This window comes from Uloborus diversus, chromosome 3, assembly GCF_026930045.1.
Source record: "Uloborus diversus isolate 005 chromosome 3, Udiv.v.3.1, whole genome shotgun sequence".
Lineage (NCBI taxonomy): Eukaryota > Metazoa > Arthropoda > Arachnida > Araneae > Uloboridae > Uloborus > Uloborus diversus.
In genome coordinates, this window is record NC_072733.1 from 149116532 (window position 1) to 149139262 (window position 22731).

Genomic DNA, 22731 nt, shown 5'->3' on the forward strand with positions numbered 1-22731 from the left:
TTACTATGTAAAGTGATCTCAAACTTTGAACAAAGTTTGATTACGTTTAATTTTTCAGAGGATAGAGGAAACAGGTGATATATTTGAATTAGCGCTATAATGAAGGGTTGCTGTATACGAGGGGGACCCAAAAATAACCGGATTTTTGTTCTAAAATATTTATATACTAGTTTATTCACAAAATTTGTTTTGTCTCCTTTAAAGTGTTAACCCTTAGATGCAATACACTTATTAATTCTTTTTTCTCACTGTTAGAAGCTCCCCTGGAACTCTCTAACTTTGACCATGTCCAGTGCCCGTTGCGAAGTAGTTTTTACAGCCTCTACATAATCAAAATCTTCATTTTCAGATTTTTTTTCATCCTTAGGAACAGAAAAAGATCACAGGGGGCTAGATCTGGCGAATACGGGGGTCGGAAAACGACTGGCCACCCCTGAGAGGCCAATTAGCGGTTAATAGTAAAGGTTGTGTGTACGGGAACATTATCATTTTGAAGGAACCATCCTTCCAATCGCCCTAGCGAGCTCCAACTCGCTTGTTTCTTCTAAATTTTCGTCAATCATAAAACTACCACTCTCATTGATTTTTTGGCAGATTTTTTCAACGTTTTCATCATTTCAAGACGTTGAAAGGCGCTCAGAGCGAGCATGATCTTCAACATTCATGCTACCGTGTTTAAAGCACCCAAACCACTCAAAAACTTATGTACGGTTCATAGCATCGGTCTGGAAAGCTTGTTGAAACATTTGGTAAGCTAATCCATTGCCGACTTTTCAAGCAGGAAAAGCAAAATTTCAAGTTTAGTTTGTTCTTTTAAATCTGCCATGTAATGAGTTCACAGACGGAAAGAAACAGCACCTGAGAAAACCAACCCTACGATCAGACTGTATCAATTAAACTGACGCCACTTGCACAGCTGGTTTGTGAAGGTCTCTACTTGAGCCATCTAGCTGGAGAACACTCTACTACATCTAGGATTGGCATTGCACCATTAGTTCGGTTTCTTTTGGGTCCTCCCTCATACAGTTCAACCTGTCTGTATCGAATGTTGAAGGTTCAGAAAAAATATTCGAGAAAGACATATTTTGAGACATGGAGGTTTTGATTTCTGCATTTAAATCTAGTGACTATGATTTGTTCAAGCAATATGTACACTGTCAATGAACTGAAAAAAAAACATATATACATGATATAAGATAAATAAATAAAATAAACAATTTCACATTAAAGAACTGGTCTTCTTCTATGAACATGCATGAGGTACTGCAATAATTCTTTTGATTCTTTCTTCTACTACCCGCACCCTACTCTTTCACATACCCTTTTTTGCTTTACATTAGAAATAATAGCACAATGTGTCCAGTATGTCATTTTGAAGTGACAGGTCTCTCTCTCCTCATATTGTGAACTATTCAGTGTTTGCACCTTGCATTCACTCTGTCCCTCCCCTTTCTCTAACCGAGGCTGGGTATTATCCTCTTATTTCTTATTTTAAGGCTAATTTCCTGACTACTTTTGTTCTTTAAACTGAAAAAAAAGAGCAAAATAGTACATCAAATTTCTGTAGCAGCGAATTTTGAACTTCGAGAAATAGAAGTTTTACGCATGAAGTATTTGAGAAAAGTAGGAGAAATTAATTAATATTGCTTTAAAATATAAAAAACTGTTTATGTTTATAATTAGAATTCTGAAATTTCAAATTCAAATTATGTTTTTCGCAATCACGAGTTGCGACAGGAGCCTACTTATTGGTTACTACCCTACTCACTTGTTTCTAGAAACGGCTCCTGTCCCTCCTCTTGGGTGGTTACGTGTGTACAGTTGTGTATGTGTAGGCTTGTGTGTGTGTGTGTGGACCTGTGTGTATAAGTGTGCGTGTGTGTAGAACATGGATGCCACCGACCAGGAGAAGCGACTACCGGAGGAGTCGTGCCTGCAGAGGATGGTGGGGTTGAAAAAGGAACCAAACATCAAGGACGGTCAAGTGAAAACAATTAACAATTGTGATTGCTCAAAAAATTGTGATATGCAGTTTTTTGAGATAGACAGGTTCGACTGTATTTAAACGTTTTTCCTTTATCTTATTTTTTAAGTTGTATATTACAATTTGCAAATCATAGTCTTAATAATAATCTAAAATAAATAAACATATATGCTAAACTTTATTCATCATATCTCTTTTGCTTATGTTTTTAGATATATTTTTATTTTGGACCCTCCACCTTCAATGAGAGTTAAATGTTCCACAATATGCAAGTCAGATAAGCCTACAAAAAAATCCAACAAAGCTGTGAAACTGAAGCATACATTCCGAGAACAGATTAATCTGATAAAGGTAATCTTCTGCATTTGTTTTTTTGCTGTAGTAGTCTTGAAAATTCTGAATCATTATGATCTTGGCAATTACATACTTTAGTAATTATAGCTAAATATGGAGGAATAAATGCCTTATTTACCAAAAAAAATCAACAAAACAATATGAATGAAAGTTAAGCAAAATGTTTTAAAATCAAATGTTATGAAAATTATTTTGACAAGCATTTGTTTGAAAATCTGAGAGTGTTTTCTGATTTATTTAATATTTTAAATTATGGTTTTTTTTTTTTTTCTATTCTATTAAAACGCATTTTGTTTCTTTCACTAATACAGTCAGAATTTTCTCTCGAGTGGTTCATAAGAAACCAGAATTTTCTCTTGAGGGAGGTTTTTTGGTCATGACAGTCCTAAAAGAATATATACTACCATACTAGGATTGGCAGTATGGCTTAAAATGAATAATGAGGTGGGGAAATAGACCCCTCTCACTCTGCTCCTAGTTTCTCTGTAATAATCCTTATTTTTAATTAAAACTTCCTTATTACCTGTATTACCAATGTATTTGAACCATTTATTTCAGAAACCAGTCAAACTACATTTTTTCCCCCAAAATTGAATTATTGATAATCATGGCACATACTTCGTGCGAGAGTGCTTTCGCATGGAACACACTCTCTATTCGGAACTCCAGCGCTCGAATACGCTACCTTGCGGTGATTTATAAAACTGCGTCTGCACCTAAAACATTGCCACGTTGCGCATCACGTGTGTCTGTTGACGTAAACACAGGCAGTTTGTTTTGAGTATTTATTAACGCAATCGATGTGTCTTAGTTTGCTTTCAGCTACAGAAATTAATTCGTCCCTTAGTAGTATTCTCGAGCTTCTCAAAATAATGTTAGTTTTTCTTATTTCTTTCAAAAAAGTATTAAATGGTGGAAGCGTAAACAAGAAAAGTCTGGATTAACAAAATTGGATAACGTAATACCAGGTAAAATTTTTTATTGTTTTGTATGAATTTGTAAGAATATGAGTTTCTTTTAATCTTAAATTAATTTAACTAATCATATTTTACAGCAGCATTTAGTTGGAATGGACAGTATGCAAAATATTTTCTTGAATTTATTATCGTAGAACAAAATGAAAAATGTTTAACCGAGAAAGAATTTACTTTATTCCTTTTATTCTCAGCTGAAAGGTTTCGCCAAATTTGTTTAGGGTTATAGTAGTTTTAGTATTGTGCAAGCAAAGTAGCCTTGGCGAGTTTTCGCATTTTTAGTTAAACCATTTTTAATTTTTATCATGAGTGGAATAAAATGATAGTAAGATTACAGAATTCGATAAGCAAAAAGAAATAATGGTCAATCAACTGAAAAGAAAACTACCACCATATATAAACTGTGAGTACACATTTTATTTATTTTGTTCTGAGTGAATTTGAATCAGTTTTTCAATTCGATGGAAAAAAAAACGAACTTAACAACATTGACTGGACACTTTTCCTTAACCTAATTCCACATAAATGATTTAAATAACCTTTGTTACTACAGTATCCTACTGAAATAGACAGTATGCAAATAAATTTTCTTGAAAATATTTATCGCAGAACAGATTGAAAAATCCAGAAAGAACGTTAAGAATTTGAACAATAAAAAATAAAAGTTCGCCAAAAATCTGTTTATAGGCTTATGGTTTTAAAATTATGTGAAAGAATAATGTATCTTGACAAGATTTCGCATATCAGGTAAATCATTTCCATGACGAATGAATTAAATGCATGATTTCTTTGGATATCCAATCATATAGTCATAGAAATAAATTATCTAGTGTTAAACGTTACTCTTGACAGTCTGCCACGTATGTGCACTATGTGACAAAAATGTCAACAAATGCTGGAAATGTCACGAAACTGAACTTAATATGTACTAATGTATAGAAAAAACGGTACAAAATGAAAATGCCGTTCGAAGCGAACCAAAAATTTATGAATTCCGAATTCAACATCGTGAAAATGGCTGCTTCAGAACAACTTACTGTGTGTTCTGCATTAATTGTTTACTTTCGTAATACTTTTTGGTTTCTAATCTCTCTCTATATGGGTCAGAATAACCAAAAGACTTTGAAAAATCTTTTCAAATGAATAAAGCGAAAAAATCATACATACGAACAAAAATCACAACACTTTTAGCATTTTCTTCGTTACCACATGCGTTTGTTTTAGTTTTCAATTCCGCCATTAGACAGTGACTGCAGTGCCCCCTATAGTTCGTTAGAGTTGCGAATTCCAAAATTTGTCAAGAAGGGCATTTCCATAGTAAGAAGGCAACATCTAAATTTTAGCTTTAGTACTGAACTAGTAAAAGGACCGTGTATGTCTGATTTCTGCTTTAAAATGGGTTTTTTTTCCATGGTGCAACTTCTATTCAGCTACCACTGCTTTTTTGGATTGCTACATTCCAATCAATGACATTTTTTTGTATAAGACAGCAGTGTGAGAACGGTTTTTATTTTTCATGTCTGAAAAATAAATTAATCAAAAATCAACCTTTGGCATGAAGAAGAAAGTAATAAATCTCCTAATTGTATGTATGTAGTGTTTTTTATTATTATTATTATTTCTCTACAATAACGAGATATTTGCAAACAAAAAAGCTTCTTCATTCTTTTTATGACAGTCAATCCGACCAAAATAAACAGATTTAGTGTGAATGTGAGATTAATTATGAATCTTTTTGATAAAGGACGTTTTAATAAAATTGATCATAACTTCCCTATTAGTAGACATTTATTCACTTCATGTGAGATATTTCATAACCTTGCTATTATTAACTTACATCTCATACTTTACCTTATCAACTTCTTATTCATGTTTCAGTTAGACTTCAACATTGTGTTCCTATTGTTATAAAATCATCAACATTAAGAAATTTCTGGCTTTAAGCAATCTTAATCTGCATCTAATTTAGTGTGTGAAAATTGGTATACCAATGTTTTTCGCTGTCCAGCCACCATACTCAAAATGGGTTTTGTAAAGGCGAGTACTGTCTCTCTACTAACTAAGAAAGAAAGAATCTGCATCATATAATAATGTTATTAGTTGGTGCTAATACTTAATGGTGACTTTAATTTAACCATTATTACTTACGGATCCAGGTTGTTATTTTTATTTTTTTCAAACATGATAAAGAATAAGTAAAATATTTGTGTGATTTATAGATTATATTTGAAGAGAAAGCTGAAGTAAAATATTGATGTGTGATTTATAGATTATATTTGAAGAGAAAGCTGTGATCGTAAAAATATCAATCAAAATTGTGGCTAAAAAAAGCCAAATGCTTCCTATATGGTAGATGTGTTCTTATAAAAATATCATAAATATGCCATAATCATTCATGTCATAAATATGTCATCTCATTAATATGTGTAAGTTTGGTAATAAATTCAGTGGGCAGTGAAACCAAGTTTAGCTGCATGTTACTTCTACAAAGTTCATGTTGCCGTTTTGTTTTGTTGTGCTTAAAATGTATCATTAAAACTAAATGAAAATTAAAGTAACAATATTTTTCTCATTCCTATTGTAGCCACTGCTTAAGTACATGGTACCCTTATTCATAGTGTACTTTGCAGAGTATTTCATCAACCAAGGCTTAGTGAGTATTGAAAAGTCTTCAGTTTTTGTTTAGTAAATTACTAAAAGCTTAATTAACAGTAAAAATATTCCTTTTTTCTGAGGAAAGTTCTGTGTTTATTTACTAGTTTTGTTATTTTTTCTGGGCCATATTTTGTATGACTTTTCATATTTTTCCTATTTGCATTTGAAGACAAATTTCTAACTAAAGACTTTTGGCCTTTCATACATGTTTGGTTTAGCTTTACTTTTTAATAATGTCATTGTTTGCACTTGTTTGTACTTTTAAAAAAAAAATTATGCTTTCTTTTCTCTTAAAAGTAAGCATCTACTAAAACCCCTTATATCTGTCATAAGTTTTTATTTCATTTTTCTAGTGTGCAAGATTTTGGATTCAAAAAGCTGAAATTAGAATAAAACTTGATTTTAGCTTGAATTTGTAAACTGATATTAGAATAATCTTCATTTTAGCAATTTTAAATGTGCAGTACAATCATTGACGAAATTGCTTACTTTTATATTTTAATACAGTTTGCTCCCGATAATTGTGGTTAAGTCAAACCGAACATAGATAAAGGCAACATTTTGACTGAACAAGTGCAAAATCTTTCTAAACTTCTCTGTCCCTTCCACTGACATCAAACCTTGGTCACGGAAACTCGATTACTTAAAACCTGATTTTTAAATTTACTGTTTCAAATCGATACTATTTACCTACTGATTTCTAAATGTACACTACCAAGTGCTTTAAATCTATACTATTTACTGATTTTTAGATATACATTACTTACTCGCATAGTCGAGTGACTGGACCAGTCTTGTTCTGAAAAAATTCCCCTCCCATAAGAATTTTTTGTGTAACCTTGTTTGATTTGTTTCAGTTAATATGCTCTCTTATGTGTGTAATTCATTTGTAATAACGAGCGATCCTTTTTTAAACTTTCACTTACATTTTTTTACACACCGTTATCATTTTGGCAGTAGTTTAAATTTATGCGAGTTTGATTGATCTTTTTAAAGCTATTGCGTGCACTAACATCGTTTTTTATGTACTTTGGGGATTTTCCGCGAATTTATTTATCTGCGGTTGCTATGCCATCCTATTCGGCGGATAATCGGGAGTTTACTGTTCTTACATATTTAATAATTTCATAAAACACTGATTATGTTACCTTTATAACTTATATCTTTTAGCTGGAACTGCTCTACTTCAGAAATGCGAATCAGTGGCTGAATCATAAACAACAATATCGCTGGTAATTTTCTTAGTATCATTTTCATTTAAAAGTTATGTCTTACAAAGTTTCCTGCATATGATCCACATATTATCTGCTAATAAAGTAAAAGTAATGAAATGTGGATTATACGCTGCCGCAGATTGCCTGTGCTTTTTCTTTTCTCAACCCTAATGCATTGAACCTCAATTTAGAACAGGATTCACCAATTAGGACTGTTTCATTGCCTGTATGGTTGTTTATTTTACATAGCTCAAATTTTCCTCTTATGCGATTCAAGCTGTGTCAAATAAACAGCTCTATTGTCAATGAAGAAACAGTCTCCAGCTGCACTAGACTAGACTGTTAGCTCTTTTGTTTTTATATAATTAGCATACTATAATCGCAATTTCAAGAAGTCAATAGTTTTGGATTAATTTTGATTCTACCTTAAAAACTATTGCTGTATATGGCGTATAAGTTGAGCTCCTACTTTGAAAACATCTTTAACATTTTAACGCTATTTTGGAATTGATTTTTCTATCATGCTGAAAAGTTGATAGTTCATATTATGAGACATAATGCTTCTTATATTCAATCAAGTATATAAAATTTAAAACCCAAGTTTAAAATTCTGAATATTAAGTGCAAATACATGCGTAAAAAAACCACACACGTGCAAATAGATTGAATATACATTGCCTCTGTCGTGTAATGCTATAAATAAAATATGATAAATGTTTGTAATAAACGCTATAGAAGAACTGAATTAAAGTGTTAAGTATGTGTATTATGATGAATCATATACTTACTAAAAATCTTTTCTCAACACACTTTTTTTAAGTACTGCTCCCAAATAGGGTTTTAAAAATTATTTATGTATTTTTTGCTGCAAATGTTTTGTATTTGCTTCAAATTCTGCAGAAATCTTACAAAGAATTAAAGATTTTGTAACAAAAGTGTAAGCTCATCTGATATAAAACTGATCATTCTGATACAAAATTGGCATTTTCAACAAAGCTGATAAAAAATGAATTTTTGATTTTCCACCCCTGAGTATCCCACTTATCATTTCCTGTTGCAAACTGTATCAAAATTATCTCATATTTGTTAAAGGAAAGCATGCAAATGTATTTATAAGTTTCACTGATCTGCAATGAGTTTGTATAGAATCCAATAATCCAACTTTGTGGTGAAATACAAAATATTCTGAAAGTATCAGGGTGAAAATGGCTTGATCAATAGGCCCTTTTCAAACATTATGTAATAGCAATGGAGAGATGTCTAGGCCTTGACTACTTATGACAGCTTTTGCCATAAGTAGGAGCCTTAAAACTCGGCAACTAACAATATAGTTGTCATAGTTTTTATTTCCGACTCTTTTTTTTTTTGCCTTTTGTGTATATCATTTTTATGTGTCTTTATAATTTCATTTATTTGTATCTCTCATAGTTTAGTTTAATGTATTTAATTACCCAAAAGTCTTTGTTTAATTATGTAAAAAAAATTCCTTTCAGGTATATGACAACTTATCAATTCGGTGTCCTTGTTTCTCGCTCATCAGTAAATTTATTCAGAATTAAGACCGTATGGGTGTTTCCAATACTTCAGGTATGAATTAATATTTCTCTTCCAATATTGTCTTATTAATTTCTTTGCTGGATTTAAGAATGGTACTAGATGCTGTTGTTTCTTATATAATAACTGCAAATGGACCTTAAATTATATATATATATTGGAGTGGTAGTCTCATTTATATTCATTTCAATGCTATGCCGTGGTGTTTTATTGAATGTTATGTCAAAATACAAGTATTTAAATGGCATTAATACAGGATGAGGGCATATGAATGCTTAAAGTAACTTAAGAACTTCAATATAATTCAATCTAGTGATGCTCAGATAAGCAAAATGGTCCATTACCACTTAATTGGCCGGTTAATCAGCGCATATGATTAATTATGATGATAATGATTTTTAATACTAAAATATCTCCATTTGTTTTACAATTTTTGACAATTTCTAAATAATCAATTATTAAATATTTCTAAATCATTAATTATTGAATATTTCTGAGACTTTTATTCATTTATTTATTATTTTTTATTTATTTATTTTCAAAATTTCATTCAATTTGAGCCAATTTCCATATCATTGTTTGACGTTTCATTGTGTTATTAGTTAGATACAGACATTTAAAAACTTGCTCAATCCTTTGTTGCAGGTGTGACATCTTTACATATACAGTGAAAACCCTCTAATGCGGACACTAACAGGACAAATTTTTTTGTCTGCAATAGAGGGATGTCTGCAGTACTGGGTTTAACAATGTTTTTTGCCTTAGAATCAGGGAATTAAAAATCGTCCGCATAAGAAGGGTGTCCGTTAGGAGGAGTTTTACTGAACATTTGAATTTTATTCCAGTAATCTTCAGAAGACTTACACTTTGTAGTAAGATACATAATGATTTCTTTCATTCAAGTACAGTAAACTCCCAATTATCTGCGGTATAGCGTGGCACAGTAACCGCAGTTAATTTGAATAATAGGTAAAAAATGATACTACTGTATACAATAGCTAAAATTATGAATAGCACTCATACAGACATTTCAATTATTTCTAAAAACATTGCTGCATTATATCTACTAACATTGAATGTAAAAAAATTACATATGTAAAAGCTGAAAACGAACAATAACACAACTATAAGTTTAAGAAACATTTAATGATGATTTTTAAAATGAGCTGATGTGTGCCTCACATGACTTCCTTTTACTCCAGTTTGTCATTTTCCCATTATTGGTAATTTTAATGTGATTCAATAGTTTACTCTAAATATCACCAACAGTGGCCAAATTGAAACCAGATTTTAAAAAAAAAAATTGCCAAATCTATCGCCAAGTTGGCGACTAAAAGACTGGCAATACATCGTCAAGTGTCCGCCAAATTGTAACAATACTTGAGTTTATATCGAAATTAACAATGATTTCCCCTTAAAAAGGGGCCAAAGACCCCCTTAGAAACACCCAAGTGCAACCAAAAGGGGAGGTGCACAACTAGAGCCCACTTGGAGTCTACGTACCAAATTTCAACTTTCTAGGACATACCGTTCTTGAGTTATGTGACATACATCTGCACATATATACGTACATGCAGATGTCACAAGAAAACTCGTTAATTCGAGAATCGTCAAAAATGGATATTTCGCGTGTCTATACGTTCTTAAGCACTTATCCACGTGTGGTCGGGTTGAAAAATAAACTCAACATTCATTCGGGGGTGAGCAAAATGGAAATTAAGGTCAATTTTTGAGTGAAATTTTTTTTTGCGAATACAATACTTTCTTTTTTCTAAAAGGAAGTAAAAAAGAAAGAAATGTGAAAAGACCTGTGGATAATCTGACCAATCATTGAGAGTTTACTATATATTAAAATAAAAACTAAAGCCTAAATTCCTGGAATTAAGTGCAAATATATGCATAAAGAAAACACTGCAAAAGGATTGAGCAAACTTTTTTTAAAAAATTAATATTAGAGGACACTAAGAGAAGCCCAGTGGCTCAGTCGTAGCGCTTCCACGCTCCAGGCCTGGGTTCTATTCCCAGGTTCAGCGTGGTTGACTCAGCCGTACAGCCTTTGAGTGGGTCGATAAAACGAGTACCAAGCGTACTTGGAAACCAAACACTGGGGGGTTCCACGTTAGGCTGACCACCTAGCCAGAACATCTGTCTTGCATCCTAGAGCCCCTTGTCGAGACAACTGAGTTAGGTACAGTAGGCCTTGACCCTCGCATTCTGTCGTGCCATAGGGTTTGGTTTTGGTGGATACTAAATTCAAACATATTACTAGTTATGAAAATTATAAGATCGGGAAAATGACTAGTTATGGGCATTTTTTATCGTTGTTAAACTGATGTTGCAGCTCGATTTCATGGAAAAAATTAATTCTCAGTGTTAGAACTTAAAAATTACACTTTTATGGCTGTAAAAATCTGATTTATATATTATTTTCAGAAATAAATTGAAATACATTGGTTTGCCAGTTATGGTCACACTCGCTTAATTGTTGGGCATACTAAAAACTAGTAATAGTCTTGGTAGCTGAATTTAATTATTTTCAGGAAATACACAAATGTATTCACCATATAAAAATACTTATTTTTCTTACAATATAATCAAATTTCCACTTGCCAATTCAAACATTAAAATTTTTTTTAAAAAATGGGTAGATAGCTGACAAAGCACTTTTGAAAAGTTTCTCTAAACAACAAAAATAAATAAATGAATATAACAAAATGAGCTGTTCTGCTGCTGCATTTTTTGTTTATTGTTTGCCAAATTTAGCTTATGTTTCATGCATTAATTTTAAATAATTTTGAGTAAGAATCGCCAAAATATCAATTATGGTCGTACGGGCTCATTAGCTTGATAGAATCTTAAGTAATAAATCGGGGGAAATGTATGTATATGATAGAAACAAGCTAAGGAATGAGTATGTACCAATATAACTGCCATTTAAAAAAAAAACAGCAGTGTTGGGTCCTTAAGGGAGAACACCTTTGAAAACTAAAATGCTAAGAAATTTCACTATTGGTCACTGAGAAGCAGTAAGGTAATAGATTACACTAAAGATAAAATCTTATGTTTGAAAAAAATGTGGTTGGGTTGTGCATGTGTGTGTGTTCTTGAGTTGATGCTACTTTGAGAACCCACTAATGGTTATCTTGGAATATCCATTACAAACTTAATATTGACAATACAAGAGAAACCTGCCCATTACTGATTGGGTGCCCATAAGTAGTCATTTACCCTTATCATACTACAGTTGAAAAACTATCTTCAGTTATGACAAGATTATCTTGATACATAGAAAATAAAGCACTCCGCCTTGCTTCATTACTTGATCTAAGATTCAAAATAAAAATTCAGAAAAATGACTTAATTTCCCTAATAGAAAAGTGGATTTTCTGGATGCTTTAGAAACACAAAAGTTGAAAGATGACTCATTTAAAGATTCTGAAGGTTTCCCAGAAAATGTAGAAAAGTCTGAAGATTATCCTTTCACTTTTTCTTAATTATTTGAAGCATTAGTGTCTGAATCTGATAATCCAGGGCTCTCCTAACTTTTTTACTCAAGAGCTAGATTGTAAATTTTTGGAGGCGAAGCAGGCCAACAATCCAACAATACTTCAGGTTGTATTGATGGTTAAGTTGGTGAGATTGTTGGCATATGATGGGTAAGTTGACATGACCCCCCCCCCCCCCATGATGGGTTTTTTTTCTGAATAAGTGCTAAGTAGCATGATCATAGCCAGGATTAACGTTAGGAAGGGGCAAGACAATCTATATCAACATTTAATTTATAAAGAAAATGAGTGAGTTTATAAAAACTTTTGCTTTTAAAAAAATATAGATACCAAAAACTACAAGTCCTTAAAAGTTTTTGACTGTCTGTAAAATAGGAGGAGGATGGAAATATAGGGATTGAGTGATATCCCCATAATTTTCCAAACAGAAGTCTTAAAAACCGTTTTAGTCAATCTTTGGTGGTGTTAGATATGTTGGAGTGACAGGTTTTCAAGTCCATCTTCAGAGAAATTTTCAAAATCCTTATCAAAATTTGCAAGAAATATTACTAAAATTAAGGGAAAGAAGGGTTGCAATTCTCTCACTTAAATTATTTTTTGTAATGAAATCAATTTAAGGTTATCTTTGATGACTTCAAATGCTTTTCCCCTTACAAATTACAGTTTGGAAACTACAATTTTAGATTCAATTTCAATCAATTGTGATGTCAAAGAACTGAGAAAGGCTCAGATGCTCTCTTCGGAAACTTTTTGTGAATGAAGCCTCAACAACACAATTCAGGATACTTTTGATGATGTTAGATAGAATGGTCAGAATTCAGGAGCTGTTCCAGAAATTTTTTGACATTCAAGTTTCAAAAATGCAACTTTAAGCTTTTAACTCTTTTCAGCATATGAAAGTTATTTCTTTATTTACATATGTTTTTGCAGTAAAAGTTTACCCTTACCAGCTTCATATTTTTGTAAATCAGAACGGCGAGTAGTTATGTTTATTTTGCTGAACTTTTTCCCTTTACATTTCTCCAGTTTTTGAATTTATAATTACTCTTTTTCTCTCATTTTTCAAAAACATTTGAAATACATTTTGTATTGTTAAAAGAACATGTTAACTAAGATTGTTTAGATTTATTTGAATGAAACAGAAGTTCCAGAATTAAAAAAGTTTGCTTTTAAGGATTTTAACTAAATCTTAATTGGAAGCTGATTGCTTGATATTCAAAAAAGGGAATTATTTCTATTTAATAAGTCTTGATGCTTTCATTTCATGTAATCAACCAAGCAATATCTGTCGTTTTATGTAAAAAGCTTATTGTTATTACAACCATGTTACAACAACCATTACTAACGTTAATGAGATATTTGCGAAAAATGTTTTAATGGTGTTTTGCAAAACCTGTGTTGCACGCATTTATTTAATCCTTAACATGTCAGAAACTAATGTCAGAGTGTTACAAAAACATCAACTTGACATCTATCATTTTTGAGGTAGCCCATGCACTCTGGGCACGTAGCTAGTATTATATGAAAATAAGCTTTCCTAAAGTCATATTTTTGCATTTGTTTATTGTAGTTATTTTCTTAAAAAATAGATCTGCCAACATTTTATAGTAACATCATTGTTGAAGTATGCCCTATTTTACCCCATGGGTAGTCAATCTACTACAGTCATGGGGTAAAACAACTGAACACTTTTGAGGCTAATTTACAGGATGAATCTAATGTTAAAAAGTAATTGGGGTAAATTAAACATAGAAAAAAAAAAGGTTTTGTTGCTATAAATTTAGAGTTCAAGATTTATTCAATGGTATTTCTTAATATTATGAATTGTCTTTCTCAAAATCATTAGCACAATTTTTTCCAATACATTTATGGTTAAAATCTATGCAACATTAAAAAAAAAACTGCAGTCACTTGTTTCATAGTTACAATCTTTTTTCAGGGCTAAAAAATGTAAGCTATGCATGCAATCCCAGATCTAGGGGGAGCATGCGGGACTTCTGGCACCAATTTTACATTATTTCTGTGTATTTTTTTCAAAGAAACTTGATGTAAAAACTTGAAGGAAGATGGGTAAGGGTAGCAGTTTCCACAATTGTCCCAAGGGAAAATTTGTAGATCTGGAACTGTATATGTGTAAAGATATCTGATGAAAGGGCCAAATTTCTGGGTTTTGTCTCAGATCTCTTAACGTGCATAAGCTCATATCTTTTTGCATTGAATTAAATTCAATGAATAAATAATTGCAATAGGAGCTCCTTGTAAACCTGAAACACGTGAATAATAAAAATAATAATTTCAAAAATGTGTGCTTCTTTATTGTACAGTATACTCTCAATATCACAAAGTCAAAGGGACCGTGAAAAAAATTCGAGATATCGAGATAACAAGGTTATAATCATAATGAAAAGATATTCTAAAAATTAGTCATGATAGTTGAAAATAAGTGGAAACATGTAAAGAAAATTGAAAAAAATTATTAATACAATAAAAAACATTTTAATTTCTGAACTGAGCCAAAAATGATAGAGAATAAAGAGTAAAAATGAATGCTCTTTGTGAAGTAGCGAAATGTAGTGATTTACCACAGCTAAACTTATCGAAGATATGGATTACTTAGTTGCAAAGTGGTTTCAAACGAGTTGCGAGCAAACATAAGAAGTTGGACAAAGGATTGCACCATTCCCTGTGTCTCTAAATGGGTTTTCCGTTCATCTCCTATTTTTATGCAAGAGGAAGTCATCAAAAGGTCCAACAAAATGCAGTGAGAAGGGGATGAAAAGTTTAACATAGGTTTTTTAGGCTTCTCAGGAGCTACATTTTCTGACACCCCCGCCCCCCGGCTCTAAAATGAAACTGTCGGTAGATGAGCTTCTCCGAATCATTCCTATTCTAACCCCTGAGAGAAATATTGAAGGGTGTGAAAAATTTTTGAAAACATTCCTCAAGTTGCTTTGAGACACTAAACTGTGTTCTTTCTGGAAAAAACTATATTTTACTTTAAAAAATATTTGACATAACGAGGTTTTTATGAAAAACTCTTCGAATAAGAATGAAAATTAACATTAGACAAAATAGCAAAATCAAGGGGGAAAATAATTTTGCATCATATAAAGGTTTTTAAGATGTCGAAGTTTGAGACATCGTGAGCATACTGTATATATTTTTACTTTTTAGCACAAGGGTATTTATTTGTTGCATCTATAATTCTCAAGTTGAAAGTTCAACTTCATATTTCAGTGGCTTTTGTTTTTGATTTTATAAATTTGTATTTTTAATTCATTAAATTATGTTCTTTTATTTGCAGGTTATAAATCTTGTTGTGTTGTTATTTCAAGTATTCTTTCCATTTATTCCTGTTATCTGGATAGTATTAGCTGTTGTTCTGTGGGAAGGACTTGTTGGTGGAGCAACTTACGTGAATTCTTTTTTTGCAGTTACTACAGAGGTAATGTATAAAATTACTTTTAGAATTCGAAGAATTTTGATGCTTAACTTATGTGCAATTCATTCTTTTGTATATCACTTAAATTCTTTCATTCAAGGATTTTTCGAGGATGTGAAATAATTTGTTTGAAATTATAAATGCTGTGTTGAAACTTCATACTCTTTAAATGGTATAATGCACCTATCATTTTAAGCAACAAAACAAAAGTTAATTACTTTAGAATAGATATTTGATCTTATGTGTGGATTAATTTAAGCAATTTAATGCAATTCAACTAATGCTATGTAAATGATTTTAAAACAATCTTGAATGTTACATTGTTCTTACGATTCATGATTACTTCTTTGGTTAATTGTTTGAATCTCAGTAGTTTGAATGTACAGTAGTCTCTGCTTCACTTCGAGACACAATAATTTGATAACAATAAATCGGTTACCAATTTCCCGCTGATAATTGGTTGGCTGCATTTTGTCCACAAAGAATTATGTTTTCATTTTTCATCCAATGCTGGTACCAACCATCTACTTCAGTAAAATATTTTATCCTTTTGAACAGCCAAATTTTCTTCTTTTTGTTGCACAAATGGTCTGTTGACTGAAGTATGATTTCTTCCGCTTTTTTCATACCACAGTTTTGGAGCTTCTTCAACTTAAATCATTTTTGCCACTTATCAGTTTTATTTTGTTTGCACTTTTGTTTATCCATCGAGATTTCCAAAATTTTGCTTTATAGAGGCTGAGAAATGGCTCATAATGCTGTAACATTGTGTTGACTCATTTTTAGAAATCTGTCATATTGATTCAAAATACTGATCTTATATTTTAATGTTAAGTCCTTTGCTTTCTGCTATCCATTTCATCAAACTGTATGTAAGCAAGCAGGGCATATAACATCAACTCTTTCATTCACAGTTTAGATAATAATAACAGGTGGGCTGAAAAGCTCATAGGGTGACATATAGAGGATGTTAATAGAGTTAACTTCATGATGTTTTTAATTAGTACCAACCTTCAATAGAGATACTTATTTATTTCATAGTTGTTGGACATCTGGTTTGTGAGACATAGTGTTGAAAGTGAAGCAACTTTGGTTATTGTGTAAAAAATGAGTAACAAAGAATTTCATGTGTTAATGAAGCAATGTTTTTTGGCGAAAAGAAATACCGTTAAAGCTAAGGTTTGGCTTGATATACATTATTTGAACTCTGAACAAGGTAACTTAACTATTGAAAAGTGGTTTGTTACATTTAAACGGGAGGAAAGGAACGTCGCAGATGATGCACGCAGTGAATGCCCCCAAAAGAGCAGGTTACCGACGAAAACATCAAAAAAGTCCTCAAAATAATTTTGAATGATCGTAAAGTGAAGTTGACTGAGGTTGTCAAGACCTTTAAGATAAAGAAATGTGTTGGGCATGTCATGCAATGTCATGCATGAATATTTTGACATGCGTAAGCTGTGTGCAAAGTGAGTGCCGCGAGTGCTCACAATCAACCAAAAACAGCAACGTAATGACGATTCAGAACAGTGTTTATCGATATTCAACTGAGATAAAATCGAATTTTTCCGTCGGTATATCACTATGGAATGAAACATGACTCCATCACTACACTCTAAATCCAATCGACAGTCAGCCAAATGGACTGAACATGATTTAATCGAATCCAAAGCGTGGAAAGACGCAACAGTCAGGTGGCAAGGCTATGGCATCAGTATTCTGGGATGCATATGGTATTATATTACTAAATTACCTCGAAAATAGTCAGACCATCAACAGCATTTATTATATAAGGTTTTTGGAGCGTTTGGACGATAAAATCACGAAACAACGACCTCATCTGAAGAAGAAAAAGTTCTGTTTCATCAAGGCAATGCATCATGTCACAAATCAATGAAAACTGGCAAAATTGCATGAATTTGGCTACAAATTGCTTCCCCAACCACTGTATTCTCCAGATTTAGCCCATCAGTGACTTTTTCCTTTTTGCAAACCTTAAAAGAATGCTCGCTGGAAAGAAATTAAGCACTTCTGTAGAGGGAATAGCCGAAACTGAGGCAAAAGAAAAATCATACAATAAAACTAATATTGAGAACTGCATGAACGCTATATTCGCTGTATTGCCCTCAAAGGCAACCATATTAAATAACATAATCGAATCTTACCAAAATAATGTTTTACTATACTAGCCTACGAACTTTTCAGTCCAACTGTTATGTTGCCTTCTACTTATCTAACAAATGTTTTTAAAAGGAACTGTTGACCACCTGCAGATGTGAATATCTCTATGAATTCTTAAAATGAATCCGTCCCTAGAGTGAAAGGAAGAATTCTTGGAAATTCATACAATAGCATATGGAAAAGAAAAATGGATTCTTTCTTAATGCATAGTTAATATTACTTTGGTAGTTAAGATGTGGTTCGAGAACTGATGACATCAAATGATATAATGATGGTAGAAAGCAATAATTTTAGCATACAAGCAGAAAATTTAGGGCTGATGGATTTTGATAACAGTAAACGAGTGAAAACCACTATCACATTGAGCAGAGACTACTTTATTTGTTTTTTTGAGACATTGTGAGTATAATCAAAGTATTTCATTCTTATAGATACCTGAAAAAGATAGGGAGTTTTCAATGGGCGTGACATCCCTGGCAGATACAATGGGCATAGCTTTTGCTGGAGCTGTGGCAGTATATACCCATGATGCATTGTGTAAACTACCTGCTTATACTAAACCAGTCTGATTTCCCCTCACTTATATAGAGACTTGAAATATGCAGACAGTGATAGTATATGTGATGTTTTGTTTATTTTTATACAGCAATGAACTATTCACCATGTTGAAGTTTTGATTGAATTTATATAGTTTGTAACTATACATATTTAAGTGCCCTTTCTGGTATTCTCTATATTATCTTATGACGAGCGGAAACGCAGGATCTTTTTATGTGATGCATTCCTAGTCATAAAAATTTTGATGTATGTTCAAACAGTTTACCATGTTACTGGTTGCTATTATTTTTGGTATAACATATTATAAATGCCTTTACAGCGACATGTAAAATTTTTTGTACTCAAGCAATTGCCATGTGAAAGTTTTGGCTCAATTTACTTAGTTTGTAACTTAAACATGTTTTTTAAGTGCCTTTTCTGACTTTCTTATTAAGATATATTTTTATGTGATGCGTTCCTAGTCATAAAAATTTTGATGTATGTTCAAGCAGTTTACCATGTTAATTGTTGCTAGTATTTTTGTATAACATATTATAAATGCCTTTACAGCAACATGTAAAATCTTTGTACTCAAGCAATTCATTATCATTTTTCTCTTCATTTTGTACTATGCTAAAACTTGTTTTAATAAAAATTTTAAAACTTTGTTAATTTAATATTTAATTGTAATATTTGCCTGAATTTTAAGAGCACATTAAATTTTCTGTATGTGCTATTTTAACTTTATTTTCAAATAAATGCAGGTAATAATGTTTCCATTTAGAACATCTGTCTATTGAATCATTCAAATAGGCATCTCTTGAGAGTTGGACTGGTGTTAAATTTTCTTTAGGTTTATGTAAGTACCTACTGAGTACACCCCCCCCCCCCTTTAAGTTTTGGGATGTTTTAAAAAACAAACTAGGTTTGAATCAGGCTTGTAAAACCTCTATAAAGCATCTCACATTTAAATTACATGCATACAGAACTATCATTTCTTCTGTCTCAAAAATAAAAAGATTTATCTTGATTTTAGTGTACAAAAAATGTATGTTCAGAAAAGTACCCCCCCCCCCCCCCCGAAATTTTCGTTATCGACATAATAATATTTCATGTAAAAATGATTTTTTTAACCAACTTTTTCGTGGCGAAAAAGTTGGTTTAAAAAAAATTGGTTGTATGACAGCGGTGGTGTAGACGGGGGGGGGGGGGGGGGGGGGGGGGGAGGATGCAAAAAAAAAAAAAAACTAATACCAAACACGAACAAAGTACAGTATGTTTCTGTAAGTCAAGGAGAGAGGAGGCAATTATTCCCACCTAAAGTCCTCTCTCTCGAATCTCCGAGAAACCAAGGCTAGGATGGGGCAAAATTTTAAGTGTTACGCCTTTGATATCACCGCTTCAAGTCCCCTGAGCTATCCGTACTGAATCTTGTCGGATGACTCGTTGACCCCCCCCCCCCCCCGCCCCATCTAATGATGGGGATTCTTAACCGGTCTGGTCTGGGCGTACTACCAGTCGAGTGTAGAAGGGCCCTAAAGCAGATTCTTCAGTCTTCTATTGTAAACAACGGGGCCCTTTATGCAATGTATGCTCCAGGAATGACAGCATCTAAATTGATAATGGCCCAGTTTTACTGCCCAGTTATCTGTCAGATAGATAGTCTGCGCCACCCGCACTGTCCTCGAGCTGGACAATACTAAACAGATTGCACTAATCACCAGACCACAATACGGACCCTGCCCCTGCCACAGAAGTGCTTTCGGCTCGTATGAAAGCGCAAATTACCCAAATCGACAACAACTTGTCACAGAAATCCACTGACACTTTCCCTTGAAGATTGATGCCTAATACAACTTCCAAATTGTTCCTTCTTGGCTCGGTGCTCGGTCTTTTTGTCCTGAAGCATCTACAAAAAAGTATCCAGTGGAGAGGGATCGTTTTTCAGAAAACATTAGTTAAATCACTTTACAATAACGGAAGGGAGAAATTTATTTGGATGCAGTGGGATAAGAATCAGTCGTTTTCAGTTCTCTACCCAAACACAAGTTTTATTTTTTGATTCCGCTGTACGTTAAAGTTCTCTTTCAGTTCAGAAGGAAGAGTGCACAAAGAGAAATTTTTGATGGATTCTACAAATAAATGAGGTAAATTATCCTGCAATATTTTATGAACTGCTAACTTTTTATTTCATATTTCATTGCTGTTATTCTTAAAAGAGAAGGGGGTAGGGGGGATTTGGTTTCAAGAAAAAAGCATATGTTAAATTTCGAGAGGAGATTTACTACAGGAGCTACTTTTACATTGAAAAATGCATATCCCATCAAGATTGTCACGAATAAAACATTTTGTACTTATGCTTGAGGATAAGGAAAGAGATTCTTTAATTTAAAAAAAAAACGACTGTTTATAATTATTAAGCTTCTTATTTATTTATTTCGAATTTAATTATTTTATGATATTTCATTCTTAAGAATGAGAGTTTGGTTTTGTCCCTCTAAGTTCCCAATTTTTGTACTCCTTATTTGCAAATAGTCGACGAAATGACTTTTTTTTTTTAAGTATCGTTTTAACAAGTAACGAATTTTGCTACTGCCGATACAGCATTATTCGAAATTTATATAAATAAAAAAAAAAGAATAAGTAAAAAAATTTGGTTGATTGACACAAAATTTATTTTCTGGCAGATGTGAAGCCATACAATAGTTTCACGTACCAAAAATGATAATTAGGTTTAGCTAATAATTCTAGTTAGCTTTACTATTCAATAATTGAATTACCTTTCAGATTTAAAAACAAATAGAATTTTTTTTTTTTTACAAACCATATGACAATTCAAATAAAAATGAATAGAGCTGCACATTTGACCAAACAATTATTTGTTTTACTGGGGAAGTGGAGTGAGAAAACTTCAGACAAAACAATGTAGTGACGAACAAAAGAATTGATTAACGTATTACATAATATTTATAATTCAGTTTAATGTGAGTTTCTTTTCCCTAAATTTTATTTAAATACGTCTAAATATTTTTCTTAAGCATCATGAAATTCTTCGAAATATATTTTACCAATTCTACACTAACAGTGAAGTAATTAATGGTACATAATAGCTCCTGTTCTGTTTATTTTAGTTTTTAAACAAATATTATTTTAAGTAGCTTCCTTCTTCATCAGCTCTCTTCTAACTAATGAGATAATTAAAAAGATTAGTTTCTTAAGATTTCAATTTAGATATCAAATCTAAAGTTTTCTTTAGATCTCTTACGGGATTCTAAGAATATATATATGTATATATATATATATATATATAATTTAAAAAAACTTGAACTTCTGAATGAAGCCTTCTCGATATTTCCTTAGTGAACTAAACTATTTAATTTTGATCCGAATCTTGTTTCAATTGATCAAGGGTACATACTAATCATGAAAAATGATTGAACAATTTTATGGAACACACACACACAATATATATATATATATATATATATATATATATATATTGTATATATATATATATATATATATATATATATATATATATATATATAATATGCCGTGGTGGCCAGGGCTGCGGAGTCGGAAGGAAAATGGCCGACTCCGACCCCGAATTTTTTTTAATTTTTTTAAATTGTATTTTTTCAACTCCCTCTCTCCTTTCAGGGAAAGGGGGAAAACCTCTAAACAGAGATGGAAATATTAATTTCTTTTTATGAAAATTTCGAATTTTGTTTTTTATTGTAAACCCAAGACACATACAACGTTGGAAATTCAATTTAAAAATCAAATTTTACAATAGTTACGAGCTAAAAAGTGAGATGACTTAAAAATCCATTTTAAAAATTTGAAAAGGATTATCTGTAATTTTTCCCCCCTTTAATGTTTAACAGATAGATATTGATCAAATCGTGTACTTTAAATTTTAGAAAGCTGTAACTTGAGAGGAAAAAAGCTTTTTTTCTAAATCCAAGTTCTTGAGAGGGGGTGGTTTGCCCCGGGTTACACCCATCTGATAGATGACACTCAAAATTAATTTCAGAGTTTATAAAAAAATATAAATATTTTAATTCTGAAAATTTTTGCGACTATATTTTAAATTATCTTTACTAATATTATAAAGAGAAAGGACGGATTTTTGTGTGTTTATATGTTCGAGGTAATCTCCGGAACCACTGCACCAATTTGAAAAATTCTTTCACTGTATGAAAGGTACTTTCTTACTGAGTAACATAGGCTATAATTCGAAAAAAAAACAGATAAATATTTCTTTTTTTATACTAATGTAGGCCCAAATTTCACGTAAATTGCTTATTATTGGCTATTAAAGGGGGTG

The 22731-nt window shown here is 32.0% G+C and overlaps 1 protein-coding gene across 1 annotated transcript in view; it reads left to right on the plus strand.

Annotated features, from left to right (window-relative positions):
* The window catches only part of LOC129218476 (battenin-like), a 64562-nt gene extending 45533 nt beyond the window's left edge, over window positions 1–19029 (plus strand). Inside the window, exons 10-15 of the mRNA XM_054852758.1 lie at window positions 2197–2335; window positions 5897–5965; window positions 7138–7199; window positions 8675–8768; window positions 15546–15686; window positions 18296–19029. Of these exons, the coding sequence (XP_054708733.1) occupies window positions 2197–2335; window positions 5897–5965; window positions 7138–7199; window positions 8675–8768; window positions 15546–15686; window positions 18296–18433 (643 nt within the window). The 3' untranslated portion in view covers window positions 18434–19029. The remainder of the gene's footprint in view (window positions 1–2196; window positions 2336–5896; window positions 5966–7137; window positions 7200–8674; window positions 8769–15545; window positions 15687–18295) is intronic.
* Window positions 19030–22731: the final 3702 nt, after the last annotated feature.